General features: G+C 44.0%; 4 protein-coding genes across 4 annotated transcripts; 3 read left to right on the top strand and 1 right to left on the bottom strand.

Annotated features, from left to right (window-relative positions):
- Window positions 1-206: 206 nt before the first annotated feature.
- On the top strand, window positions 207-1157 carry LOC308327642 (ubiquitin-conjugating enzyme E2 J2-like; the record flags this gene model as incomplete). The annotated part of the gene is made up of 1 exon (XM_080781164.1): window positions 207-1157. One exon carries the CDS (start codon window positions 207-209, stop codon window positions 1155-1157), a length of 951 nt encoding a protein of 316 aa, XP_080637290.1.
- Window positions 1158-2617: 1460 nt separating this feature from the next.
- On the top strand, window positions 2618-3598 carry LOC308327641 (erlin-2-like; the record flags this gene model as incomplete). The annotated part of the gene is made up of 1 exon (XM_080781163.1): window positions 2618-3598. The coding sequence occupies one exon, from the start codon at window positions 2618-2620 to the stop codon at window positions 3596-3598; it is 981 nt and encodes a 326-aa protein (XP_080637289.1).
- Window positions 3599-6207: 2609 nt separating this feature from the next.
- On the top strand, window positions 6208-6759 carry LOC308327639 (ubiquitin-conjugating enzyme E2 J2-like; the record flags this gene model as incomplete). The annotated part of the gene is made up of 1 exon (XM_080781160.1): window positions 6208-6759. The coding sequence occupies one exon, from the start codon at window positions 6208-6210 to the stop codon at window positions 6757-6759; it is 552 nt and encodes a 183-aa protein (XP_080637286.1).
- A 4265-nt stretch (window positions 6760-11024) lies between these two features.
- LOC308327638 (ankyrin repeat domain-containing protein 13A-like) lies at window positions 11025-12788 on the bottom strand (the record flags this gene model as incomplete). The annotated part of the gene is made up of 1 exon (XM_080781159.1): window positions 11025-12788. One exon carries the CDS (start codon window positions 12786-12788, stop codon window positions 11025-11027), a length of 1764 nt encoding a protein of 587 aa, XP_080637285.1.
- Between the last annotated feature and the right edge of the window lie 1149 nt (window positions 12789-13937).

The raw sequence follows: 13937 nt of genomic DNA, 5'->3' as shown, positions 1-13937 counted from the left end.
CTATGCAAAATAAAACCTGCACACTCCCACAAAACACAAACAATCCGTTGCCACTGGCAACGGAATCTAAGTTGTGACATCAGACTTGTGGCATCAGACTCATGACATCAGACCACAGCTCGGTATAAGAATCTGAAGGTCACAGTGAAAGAACACATTTTTAATCTGGTGAAGCCACGAGTAGACGTCTCTGCATCTTGGCAGCTATGAACAGCAACAGGAACAAGAATGCTTCGATTACAGCCGTCCAACGACTAAACCAGGATTACCTCAAAATAAAGAAGGACCCAGTGCCTTTCATCAGTGCAGAACCTCTCCCCTCCAACATTCTGGAATGGCACTATCTTGTTAGAGGTCCTGAGAAAACCCCCTACGAAGGCGGATACTACCACGGAAAGCTCATATTTCCACGGGAATTCCCCTTCAAACCACCCAGTATCTACATGATAACACCAAATGGGAGATTTGCGTGCAACTCACGGCTATGTCTGTCCATCTCAGACCACCACCCAGACACATGGAATCCGGTCTGGTCCGTATCCACCATCCTCACAGGCCTGCTCAGCTTCATGGTGGGGAAGGACTCTACCCTGGGCAGCATTAACACCTCAGATGATGCAAAAAGACAACTGTCGGCTCAGAGCCTGGCGTTCAACCTCCAGGACAAAGAGTTTTGTGAGCTGTTTCCGGATGTAGTTGATGAAATCAAACAGAAGCAGAAGGCCCAGGAGGAGCAGGGCATCCTCCCCCAGCCCCTCGCCGACACCGGCGAGCCTCATCGTGCCCCCCACTACGAACCCCCCGTTGTCAACGTGGACCGAGACCTCCGCCTGGCCATGGAGCTCTCGGCCCGAGCTCAAGAGGAAGACGAGCAGAGGAGGAGGAAGCAAGAGGAAGAGGAGCTGGAGAGGGTGCTGCAGATGTCCCTCGTCGAGAACCCCTTCAAGTTCTCAGCCCGAGCTCGCGTCCAGCAGGAAGAAGAGGAGCTGGAGAGGACACTGCAGCTGTCGCAGAGGGACGACTCCAGCCTGGACCCGGACCTCCGCATGGCCATGGAGCTCTCGGCCCGCGCCCAGGAGGACGACGAGCACCGGAGGATGCAACAGGAGAATGAGGAGCTAGAGAGGATATTGCAGCTGTCGCTCACTGAGCATTGAAAGGAATTAGGAGGAACTTTTTTCCCAGTTGAAAAAGGAGAAAATTAAGAAGATCTAGATTAGAGGAGTTAAAAGGCCATGTTGTTGACCTGAGTCCCTCAGGGACTCGGACACGATAATTGACACTGGGTGGAAAAAAATGGGTTGCCCCCCTTAGCTGTTGTTTGTATGAAATGCCTAAGCAGTGACCATAAAGGGAAACTGGAATAAGGGTTTTGATATAAGCTGTGCTGCTACAAAGATCCGTTACAGCACAGATTACAGGGCGCATGGGTAACTGTAGTGGTTGAAACTAGGGCAGATGGTTAACTATTGTAGTGGTTGGGAAAGTTGACTTGTGGCGGTTTCTTGTGCACACTTCCACATTATTTCAATCACAATAGGGCGGAAGGAAGGGAATTATGGACAGATTGACCTAAACTTCCTAAAGGGTGGTTTTAGGAAGGTGATTATTACTTGTGCAAGCAGAGTGCGCAAGTACGGCTGGGTGTAGGGTTAGGGTATGTCATGGTATGTCATGTCGGTGTCCACCGGCCAATAAGGGATGTATGTATGTCGGTGTTGTCCACCATTCTTAATGACGTAAGGATTTAGAACAGCAGTTGTAATAGACATTAGTTCGTAGCAGTACTCAGGCAGTACGCCTTGCACACAAGTGGCCTACTTGTGTGCAAGACGCAAGTTAGCACCTCGACAGAGTGCATTTCTAGTTTTAAATGCTTTATATCTTCAAAATAATCTCTTATTGAGAATTTGAGATTGAGTGGTGATGAAGAAATATAGTATATGAACCACTTCAGTTGATCCTCTTAAACTCCAGGGGGGTCCAGGAGGGAAAATCAAAAATATCGGAGTTGGAACCTGAGACCTTGACCAGGCCCATTTACCCATTGAGAGCTGTTCATGAGGTGGACAGCCACTGCCCCCGCCGGCGGGGGATTGGGGCTTAATATATTCACAGTATGTCTGCATTGTCATGAAGCCCCTTTGGTAGCTGTAAATAGTTTTTCTTTTTTTAGGGGCGCCAGCCCCTCCTTTGTCCAGCTTTTAGTGTGATTGTGAACACAAACTTTGTCCTAACACAAACATCAAATGCCATTGAAAATGAATGGTCAGCTTTGAGTGTTTGTGTATGTTTGTATGTACTGAAGTGGATTCAAACGCACCCCCGATTGCACATGGTGGACATAAAGTGTATTCTGTCAAAAACGTGATTCATAACTCATCGACTGTCCTTGACATATATTACGTAATTTATCTACGAGGACAAATGGAAAAGACCTGATCAAAACAAATCCAAGCCGGTTTAGTCTAATAATATTAGAAGGCTTCTTTGGTGAAAACAAGCTATATTCAACTGCCAATAACTAAAGAATGGAACATTGCGGTGGCCATCATTGTGACATCAGTCACCTACAGGTATAAGGTTGCGTGAGTTGAGGGTCTGAAGAGGTAACAGGATGGCGTATCAGGAGTGGAGTATCGTAGTTTCAATCATCGCAGCAGTAACACTTCTGGCTTCGGTCCACAGGATCGAGGAGGGACACACCGGAGTTTATTACCGGGGAGGGGCTCTCCTGAAAGCCACCAGTGGTCCTGGCTATCACTTGATGCTTCCCTTCATCACCAGTTATAGATCCGTTCAGACAACGCTGCAGACTGATGAGGTGAAGAATGTACCGTGCGGCACAAGTGGGGGAGTGATGATTTACTTTGACCGCATAGAAGTCGTGAACTATCTTAGTCCCTCGGCGGTGTGGGACATAGTGAGGAACTTCACAGCCGACTATGACAAAGTCTTGATATTTAACAAAGTGCATCACGAGCTCAATCAGTTCTGCAGCGTACACTCGCTGCAGGAGGTCTACATTGGCTTATTCGATCGGATCGATGAGAACCTGAAGAAAACACTACAGGAGGATCTAACATCCATGGCCCCTGGTCTTTTCATACAGGCGGTCCGGGTCACAAAGCCCAAAATCCCAGAGAGCATCCGCAGGAATTACGAGATCATGGAGAGTGAGAAGACCAGGTTGCTGATCACACATCAGACCCAGAAGGTTGTGGAGAAGGAGGCCGAGATGGAGAAGATAAAAGCCATGATTGAGGCCGAGAAGGTGGCCCAAGTGTCTGAGATCACGTATAGACAGAACGTAATGGAAAAGGAGACGTTGAAAAAGATCTCTCAAATTGAAGACGATGCTTTCCTTGCCAGGCAGAGGGCCAAGGCTGATGCAGAGCTCTACACAGCACAGAGAGCAGCTGAGGCCAATAAGATGAAACTTACACCAGAGTATCTGCAGCTGATGAAGTTCAAGGCAATCGCAGCCAACAGTAAAATCTACTTTGGTAAGGACATACCCCAAATGTTTGTGGACTCCGGATCCCCTGGCTCAGCCATCAAGGCATCTGCAGCCATGGACATCCTGGACATGGAATAAAGGGAAAGGGTGAAGGGTGTGGCCTGACCCACAGGACAAACTGTTCTCTGACCATACAGCACATAATCCTACGCCTATTCAGATCAAATGGGATTATCTTCAACCGTGAGCATTTCTTTACAATGTTTACCTCAGTTCTGGTACAGATCAGTTTCTTCAGTTCTTTGTGAACTTCTGTCCTGAATGTAATCAAACATTGTAAAATAAATGACCCGTAATTGAGTCTGGATGTACTGGATGTTGAAAGCAGGTGTTGTATCTTGTTTGTTCTGTAAAATGTCTTTATTGCACAATATATATTTGGACATTGGAGTGATAGTGTATTGTATACTGAACTGGTTTAAAGGTGTGATGCCATAAAAATGTTTTTGTTCAGTATGCACAAATATTTTGGAGAGAACAGATCAAATCAACCTTTATTTCTATACCACATTAAACACAACCGAAATTGACCAAAGTGCTTCACAGCAACAAAAAAAAAGAAAAAAAAAAGAAAACAAGTAGCTACTGTATAGATCCGTCATAAGGCCAGATATCTTTTTTTCTCCTCTAATTACAACAATTAGAGGATCAGCTATATACTAAAGTTAGCCATTGATTTATGCAAAAAACTAAACGTAAAAAAAATACATAATTTAAAATCCTTAAATATTTACATAATATTATGTATACATATTATGTAAATATGGACATGGACTTTTGATTGACAGTTGACAGATATAACTGATGACAGTTATATCTGTGCAATGTAATGGATATTATATGAATGCTATTACATTCTCCATGGAAAATAATATTAGTTCCCAGCCCTGGTTAATAATTCAGAATCACAAAAAAGACACATCTATATTGACATGAAGGGGTTAGAGGAGAAAATGGTTAAATCTGAAACAGAGCAGTGTGGGTGGGGCATCATGTAATGTTATGAAAACTTATGAGGGGCATAAAGCCAAAGTGAGGGGCAAGGGTGACTTTCTGACCTTTTAAGGCTTAAATAATAAAGGCTTAGATAATTGATATATCTATCAATTATTCCTAAAAGTCAATAATTTGAGGTCAGTAGAAAATATATATTTTTATTTTTTGTATGTTTTTCTTTATAAAACTCTGGTACTGTGGAATGACAGTCCTAGTGTTGCTATTGTGTTGCACATTAATTTAGTCTGCAAAGAAAATGACAGAATACATTATGCTATGATGCATTATTGCACTACATACATTTCTATTCAGCATTACATTAATTTTATAGAATGAATCTAGATTATTTCCATCAATTGAACATTAAACTAATAGTATTAGTGGCATTAGTTTACTTAGCATAATACTATCAAATATGTTCTTGTCATGGACCCCCATATATGTATTTGTTCCTAAACCCTATCTGAAAATGTTTTATTCTATCGTCGAATAGCTGATGTATACAGACTCAGAGTACACGACATTAGGTTTAAAGTGCTCACGTGGCCTATAGTCACTTCGTTTGGGCTCGTTTTCCCCAGACCTGGTTTCTTATTTCTTCAAAAGCTGCCAACACTGCTCCAGACTGCAGGTCTGGAAATACACACACAGGCTTATGACAACAGCCTGTTGTCATTGGCATAGCAGTACCCGTTGTCAATACCTACAGTATACTGCTATGCCAATATCAGGACAAGCCTGCAAATAAAATATGTCCACTGTACGCACACGCAGGAACCACAGTATTGCTATCGTTCTGCTCTTCTGCTACATTTGTTAGACACATGCGATACGTAACCTGTATAGACGCAGTAACCACAGTAAACCAGTAACGCCTGAGGGCGCGCATCCGCCTGGGTGACAGCAGACTGCTGGGCGAGCGCTGGCGCTTTGCAATGGGGGGTCAGATCAACATTATGGAATGAATTCTGTACTGGCCGCATATATGGAGCGTGTCTTGAGTAGGGTTTTTTGATGAGGTCAGATCAACATATGGAATGTCAGAACAGGTCAGCTCCATATGTGGAGGCCTGTTGAGAACTAGTTTTAGCCGGGCACGGCTGCACTAATAACTTTGGGGCAGGCCCGTCTAGAGTTCAAACGCACAGGTATCAGTCAAAAAGGAGACATCAAAGAGGATGGATGGGGAAGGACCAATTATGGAATGGATTATGTCAGAACAGGTCAGCTCCATATATGGTTTGAGGTCAGATGTAGAGTTGTTGGCCAATATTGATGACATCAGTGATCTCCATATATGGGCTTAATATTAATGACATCAGTGATCTCCATATATGGGCTTAATATTGATGACATCATACAGTGTGTCACTTGATGTCCCAGGCATGACCAGGTCATGCCTGGGGTGACCAACCAACCACACTGACGGACAATAGACATCTCGCAAGTCACATGTTGGAGCGGTTAGCACTTCTCAAAAACAACATTAGTGTCGGTCAACGGTTTTGTTTTGTGTTAATTGTGTCGTCATCCCAGGGGTTCAGTAAAGGCTATATATACTATAGCATGTAGTTAGTGTGAGTATCTCCGGTAAGGGCAAGTCATTTTTCATTGTTAACTCCATTTTGAGACAGCCCACGTTAAATCTGGTCAAGCTACGAACAGGAAATAATATGAGTGACAAGAAAAAGATGGTTACGGCCACCAAGCGACTAAACCAGGATTACCTCAAAATAAAGAAAGACCCGGTCCCTTACATCAATGCAGAACCTCTCCCCTCCAACATTCTGGAATGGCACTATGTTGTTAAAGGACCCGAGGAAACTCCCTACGCAGGGGGATACTACCACGGTAAGCTCATATTTCCAAAGGAATACCCCTATAAGCCACCCAGTATCTACATGATAACGCCAAACGGGCGATTCAAGAGCAACACGCGGTTATGTCTGTCCATCTCAGACTTCCATCCAAACATGTGGAATCCGGTCTGGTCCGTATCCACCATCCTCACAGGCCTGCTCAGCTTCATGGTGGGGGAGGACTCCACCTTTGGCAGCATTAAGACCTCAGATGCCACAAAAATACAACTGTCGGCTCAGAGCCTAGCGTTCGACCTCAAGGACAAGGTGTTCTGTGAGCTGTTTCCCGATCTAGCTGAGGAACTTAAACAGAAGCTGAAGGACCAGGAGCTAAGTGGCCGCACCAGGTTCCAAACTACCAGGAGTTGGTGCACGCTGTGCTGACGTGGTCTACACGGAAGGAATGTACGTAGTAAAAAAAAAAGTATGTATTTGGGTATTTGAGAGGGTCCTCATGGAATGGCATTGTTTTCTTGGTTAACAAACGGTGAGGAAGCATTCGGTTCCTTTTTCTCAGGGTGTTTGAAAACATGGATATATATTTTATGGCCTCACCTTTAGAGCATAACTAATTCACATATAAATGTATTGCATTACAAAACTTTGCAGTGTGATATCAATTGTCTTTTTTTGGTATAGTTTAGCAAAATGTAAGTCACTCTGCTTTGTGTTTTTTGTTTGTTTTCATAGGCCTATACCGTTCGTATGCCTATTTAGATGTTGAATGCTTACATGGACCAGAATGGATACCTATGGCTTCTTTCTGATTAGTCCATTTGGCTTTGGTATCTTACTGCTGTACTTTTAACTTGTCAATAAAATATTCAGAGTTTTTCACATGTATGCGCTACTTTGAAATTATATTTACAGTCCAAATAAATTGTCTTTTGTTTGCCAAATGTAACGATGTTTGAAGTTCTCTACACAAACAAAAATGATAAAAAATAAATAAATAGCCGTCTTTCACAAACACCACAAGGCACAAGCAATTATGAATCCTTACTAATTCTACTGAGAAATAATCTATCTGCCCTGGTTAATTTCAATTTCAAATACATTTTAGGAAGGAAGCCACGGGCCATACAATACTGGTGCCACTATTGGACTCTGAGCCAGGCTATACAGAACTGAACTACACAGCAGACATATTGGAATGAAATTGGGCACCTATACAGTAAGTTATATTGGAAAGATATTGGGCCCCTTCCTCTTACTACCTTGCACCTTGCAGGTGTTACCAATGATTCTAATGAATGCTCTGTTCCATTTAGTTTAGCACAGTGGTTCTGAAACAATTTACTTTTTACGTGTTCTGTTTTTGAGGAGCTTGGTGTGTCTGTGTACCACGGAATGCGATGAATTGATTGGCTGAGCATGAAATGTGATGACGTATGATGATAAGAGCTCCCGGCCTCACTTCACACAAGTGTGATTTTTTGTGGTCTTCAACATATTTATTTTTGTTGGCCGGCTATTTCTGGCGAATGTTCCCCCAGAATGGGGGGGGGGGGGTGGCATAGACCTAAACGGCCATAGCCGTCATCACAAATGTGATGAGGTCAGCGCATTTTAGTCCAAGGAGTGTTTTTCATGCAAAACTAATGCTTGGAATGGATTCAGAATCTTGAAAAAACCCTAGTTTGACATGTCACATGCTACTTAAAGCATAATGAAATTTAGAAAATATTGCCTTATAATAGGATGTCAATGGTGGCATATTGGATTAAGGCAAATTTAGGGTATTAGCAGTGAGCAGATTATGGTAGATTTTTTTATCCTGGCTAGTAGACTTAATGTCCTGTCAGAATCAGGTGAGAAACAAAATAATCCAATTTTGTCCAACCTGAGAGGATTTCTTTACTTTATTTACTGGACTAATATGCTGCAGGAGACAAAGTAATCAACCCCAGTAGTGTCAAAGTACAGATACATATTACTTAACTACAACTGAAAGTTGCTGAGTCAAATATGTGCTAGAGTACCTCCTTTAAAAAAATACTTGGCAATTACAAAGTCCACATTTGAGTCCAACCAACACCACTCACTTCCCTGCAGCCGTGCGTCCATGGCTTATACTGAAGACATTAAACTATGTTGAAATATACCTTACTTACTTACTTACGCCTATAGCCCAACTTTGGGCATAGGCCACGAACAAGAGCTCTCCAGACATCACGGTCCTGGGCCATCTTCTCCAGCTGTCCCCATGTGTGGCCAGATCTCTTCACATCTGCATCCAGGTCACGCCTCCAGGTGTTTCGTGGTCTGCCTCTCTTCCTTTTCCCTTGCGGGTTCCAGAACAGGGCATATCTGGTGATGCTAGAGGCAGGCTTGCGAAGAGTGTGGCCGATCCATCGCCATCGAAATATACCTGGTGTCACATATTCTCTCTCTGACTGGAGAAACCTGGGGATCTGCTCACATCCAACAAAACTAAACCAGCAGAGAATATGTATTAGTTTACGTAAACATTGCAGAAATAATTTTGATGAGAATCTTCTGGAATATTGGAGTCAGAGCAGTCTAGCTCACTGGTGATGAATGGGGAGAATGACAATTTGTTTCAGCCTTGCTTGCTATATTCTCGGTTATAGAATTTATCCAACTTGGCACGGTCAATTTTCTAAACTTGAGGTTGCAAAACATGGAAGACTAAACTTGAGAAAAAGAAGACCATGGAATTGTGACAGGGTCGTTTTTTTAACAATAGGGGGCAGGGTTCTTGAAGACTCATACAATGAGTTGGTGGTGCCCGGATTTGAACCCATGACTTTGTGGCAAGAGCTAACCTACCGAGCTAACTGGACACAATCAGTTATTTTATTGTTAACAGCAAAATCATCCAATGTTTTTGTAGCAAGTTGCGCAAGGATAACAAATGATAAAGGTGGGTATAAAGATAAATTAATTTACTGCGTATAAACCAGAAAATGTTGAGGAGCTCAATGAGTGAGTGAAAACCTATTAAATGAGAGTCGAAAATATATTATTAAACTTCACAGACAAACAGCTTTGACATTCATGAAAAATATCAAACAAATGGGGGGCCCTTTAAGTTGGTAACTTGAAAAGTCCCAGTTCAGTTCTAAAGGGGAATCAGTCAGTAGTGGGGGGGACGGGGGGGTTCAGAGTTCCGGGTCTGCTCACCAGAACCATCCATGGAAGGGAATCCTTTCAGGACACAAAAAGTCTGACCTGAAACTTGAAAGGCCAGGTGTCCAAATCAGTGTTTGTTTCAAAATCACTAGAAAGGCCAGGTGTCCAAATCAGTGTTTGTTTCAAAATCACTGCTGTACAACATCAAATAAACTATCAATGAATGAGTAAAGAACTTGATTTGATCAGGATCAAGTTCTTTATACATGGGTTCTTTATACACGTTTCCCACTAAACAAATCAGTTTCTAGCATTGTTACGGCCCTTTAAACTTGGCTCAACCATGAGGGCTCATAACATAATAAAAGGACACAAAGTCAGATCAAAAGTTTACAAAAATATAACAAATGTATTTAAAACCCGGCATTGCAAAACAGGGCCTGATGGACACCCAAGACCACAGAATGAATGAATGACGAAATGACTGAATGACTAAAGGAATGGACGACTGAATGACTAAAGGAATGGACGACTGAATGACTAAAGGAATGGACGACTGAATGACGAAATGACTGAATGACTAAAGGAATGGACGACTGAATGACTAAAGGAATGAAGGAATGAAGTGCTAGAATGAATGACTGAATGTACACCACAACAAGAATACTGAATCACTGAAAGGCTAACTTAATTAACAAATGCCAAAATCAATAATGAAGATAAACCTAAACCCCTAACTTAGCATCCTAAACAAACAAACAAAAATATGGGCTGGTAAACTAGGGGAGCTATATGCACTATGAGCAAGAAGAATTTTCACAAAACGGCAATTTTATACGTTCCCATGTCCGTATAGGTCCAAAGTTCACGTGTAGAACTTTTCGTGCATTTTGAACAAAGATCCTAGGAGATGCATTTTAATTGATTTTCATATCATTCAAAATGGTGGGTGATCTAGAGGTCAGAGGTCAAAAGTAAGAGCACGAAACATGTTCGGCCTGAAGAGACACGCATATGTGTATCGAAGATTCATTGCTGGCGACGGTCAAACGTTTCATGAGCTATGCATTTTCAATTGAGTGCTATTGCGCCACCCTTTGGCCAATGGTTGTGGGCTTCGCATCCTCACCGTTTGGCATGGTCCTCTACCATATTTACACGAAAACCGACTGCACGGTTCAGCCAGAACTGCTATTTTTGGCGGAAGGAGGAGAAGGACAAGAAAAAACTAACAATAACAATAAAGGACCAATTATTTTCAGGACTGTTTGGTCCTTCAATAATACATAAAACATTTAAAGGTTTGATATCATTCTGCGCAAAATGTAGTCACACAATTTACCAAACTACCGTTTCCAATTTGTTTAAAAACAAGCCCAATTACAAAGTGAATGTAATTATATGAAAAGCGAACACAGTTACAGCGAGGCCTGGTCTCACTCCTTGGGCTTAATCTATGCTTTGTCGCTCTACAAAGACACATTTTCAACTTTTTCCAACACTTTTCTTCTCCCCGCTAAGCATAAATTAGCCATTATTCTCTCTTGTTCCTTTTACTTCTCAGTGAGCGACAGCTGCAATATCTTCTCCAGCTCCTCTTCCTCTTGCTTCCTCCTCTTCTCCTCTTCCTCCTGAGCTCGGGCCGAGAGCTCCATGGCCAGGTGGACGTCTGGCTTGGCGTCAGTGGTTGGAACTGAGCTCACAAGGCTGGATGCGCCTCCGAGACTCCCGTCACTCTGGCCACCGAGCGTGGCGTCGCCAAAGTCACCTTTAGCATCGCACCAGGTTACGTCCTGTCCTGGAGCTTTCTTGCAGGACTCCAAAAGACTCTGATGGATGGCGTATTGCAAAAGGTGCTCATCATCGCGGTTGTACGTGTTGGGGCTCTTCTCCTCCTGCTGGCGGTAATGCACGGGCACAGCGAACACAGAAGGACACACCTGGAAAGCTTCTCCAGTAACGGTTGCCTCCTCGAGCAGGGGCTTTGTACCTGTAGCCGCATTCGTGTCGACATGCTTTTCCGTGCGGCATTTGTTGACATTCCCGAAAGTGATCTTGGCATTGAGCACATGATGGAACAGGGGAATCTCAATCTTCACAGGAAATCCCGGAGGGAACTTCAAGGTGACGAATTCTCGCAGCTGCGCAAAATGGGCGCTGGTCCGGGCCATGAGGTCAATGATGGGAGTGACCTGCTCCACCAGGGAGAGTGGGTGGTCCTCACTCATCCACAATGTGCCCTTAAACTTCTGTGTTCGAGTGTTGAGCTCAATAGGCCGGCCAATGTCTCTATTCTTCAGGTCGAATTCCAGGTCAAAATATTCCTCTGGAGTGATGGCAGACGGATTGGTGGCAGGTGCGTACTCCATAGTAAGGGCCCCCTGTGTGCTTGCCGGTACGTGCTCATGCACCTCAGTCCCCAGAAGCGATTCGAGGGATTTACTTAAGCGTTTTATCCTGGCCTTCTCCGTATCTGTAAGGTGTTCCGTCCTCGTCCGGAACACCACATTGACATTGTTAACACTAAACACCTTTGCTTCAAACCCATTGACCACCTCAGTTCTGTCCGTCCTCCACCCCCACATCCCAGACTTATTCCTCTCGAAGGCAATGTTTTTGGTGTCCAGATAAGTGTTAACGATGGGAGTGGCCAACCTTTCGGCGACTTGCTGTTCAGCAGGCTGCATTGAATCTAACGTGACCTCCTGCACCTCGGATAGTATGTTGAAGCGATGGATCTCCACCACCCTCTCATCATGGTTCACCTCCATCATCTCTGCGCTCTTATCGTCGCTTCTGAAGACCCACGACTTGTTCTCAATGCCAAGAGTCGTGTCCACTCGCAAGCTGGAACCACTCTTCCAGATTCGGCACACGTCACTTGGACAAAATAGGGAGATAAGAGGAATCCAACTGGTACACTCCCATTTCATTTCCACATAGAAATCTGGAGACTCTCGGATCTTGGACAGGAGTTCAGGCACTCCTCCCAGTACTGTGGAGGCTTTGAAGTAGTCCCTGCGTTGAAGCACCAGCTGAACCATTTCCGGGTCTCCAGTACTGACTGCTTCGTGCAGAACCGTCCAACTCTTGGCATTCTCTTTAGTTACTTCAGCGCCATGTCTCAGAAGGACTCTCACCGATTCCACGTGTCCAAGTGACACGGCTAAGTGGAGAGCTGTCCTCCCCCTGGGATCCACAGCGTCAATGTCACTCTGGGGTAAGTGCTTCTCCAGTTTAATGTAATCATTCTCCCAGACGAAGGAATGCAGTGGAAACTTCACTCTGATCGCTTTGCTGACGATCCCTGAGGACATCTTACTGCTGCAGGGGCTCAATGTAACGTCTAGCGGTTTACGGTATATTATAGTCAAGCTGCAGCAGAGACCTGACATTTTCAACCTCCTACGTCACCTTATATCTGACTGAGCTGTGGTGTCACACCCAACACAAACAGTCTACTCTTACGCCATGGTCTTGCAGCTTGATGAAAGGAGACAACCACTGAACCACCTGGGATCGGCTATATGTGAACTCTGTGTGGGGTGGAAACTCAAACCCAATTATGACCACGCCGATATCCCATCCCTCCATCCTTTCCCCCAAAGCTAGTGGAAGTTCTTTATGTCCGACTTCCCAGTAACTGACAACATTGATGCGTCGTCATCATCATACGTCACCAGGTGCTGCACTGTTTCTCAACTAGTGGTCGATAAAATAAAATACAAATCTTCTCAATCTTCACTTTCCTACATTACAAAATGCATGGTCAGGGACCACATGCAATACCTTCCCGGACCACCAGTGTTCCAATTAAGCGGCACAAAAACAAATAGATGAAAATGCACCTTCTTGTTGGAGGTACTAAATGAATGGAAGTAGACTGAAAAGGAGAGATACGTATCGTATCACTGTTAAAATGTATCGTTACACCCCTAGAAAAAGTGCATTATATACAGCAGTGGTTCCCAAAGTGGGGTCCGGGGACCCCCAGGGGTACCTGAGGGAGTTCCAGGGGGGACCCATCTATTTTGTTCATGTTCATAAAGTGCTAGTGTTTAAAGCAGTGGTTCCCAAACTTTGCCTCCCCAGTGTCCCCCTGAGTGCCTCCCCAATGCCTCACCAGTGTGCCCCCCGAGTGCCTTCCCAGTGCCTCCCTAGTGTGCCCCTGAGTCTCCCCAGTGCCTCCTCAGTGCCTGCCCAGTGTCCCCCCAGTGTCTCCAATAGCAATACAAGAGCAATAATACAAATTAATCTTAATGTATTAATCTTATTAATTAATGAATCAAATTAATTAATTAATCAAAATTGCGGCCTGTGCCCAGCACCATGCCAAAGCTTTTTCCTGCAGGAAACACTGCTTGTGGTTGTAAATATATTGTTATCCGTGTTGCGAGGATGGGCTCCGAGGATTTTGGGGTAGATATTTTTCCAGGTACCCCCTGTACCTGGAAAAATATCTACCC

This window comes from Protomyctophum bolini (assembly GCF_963924005.1).
Source record: "Protomyctophum bolini genome assembly, chromosome: 13".
NCBI lineage: Eukaryota > Metazoa > Chordata > Actinopteri > Myctophiformes > Myctophidae > Protomyctophum > Protomyctophum bolini.
Note: the sequence above shows the minus strand (reverse complement) of the source record. Positions and strands in the feature narration are given on the sequence as shown.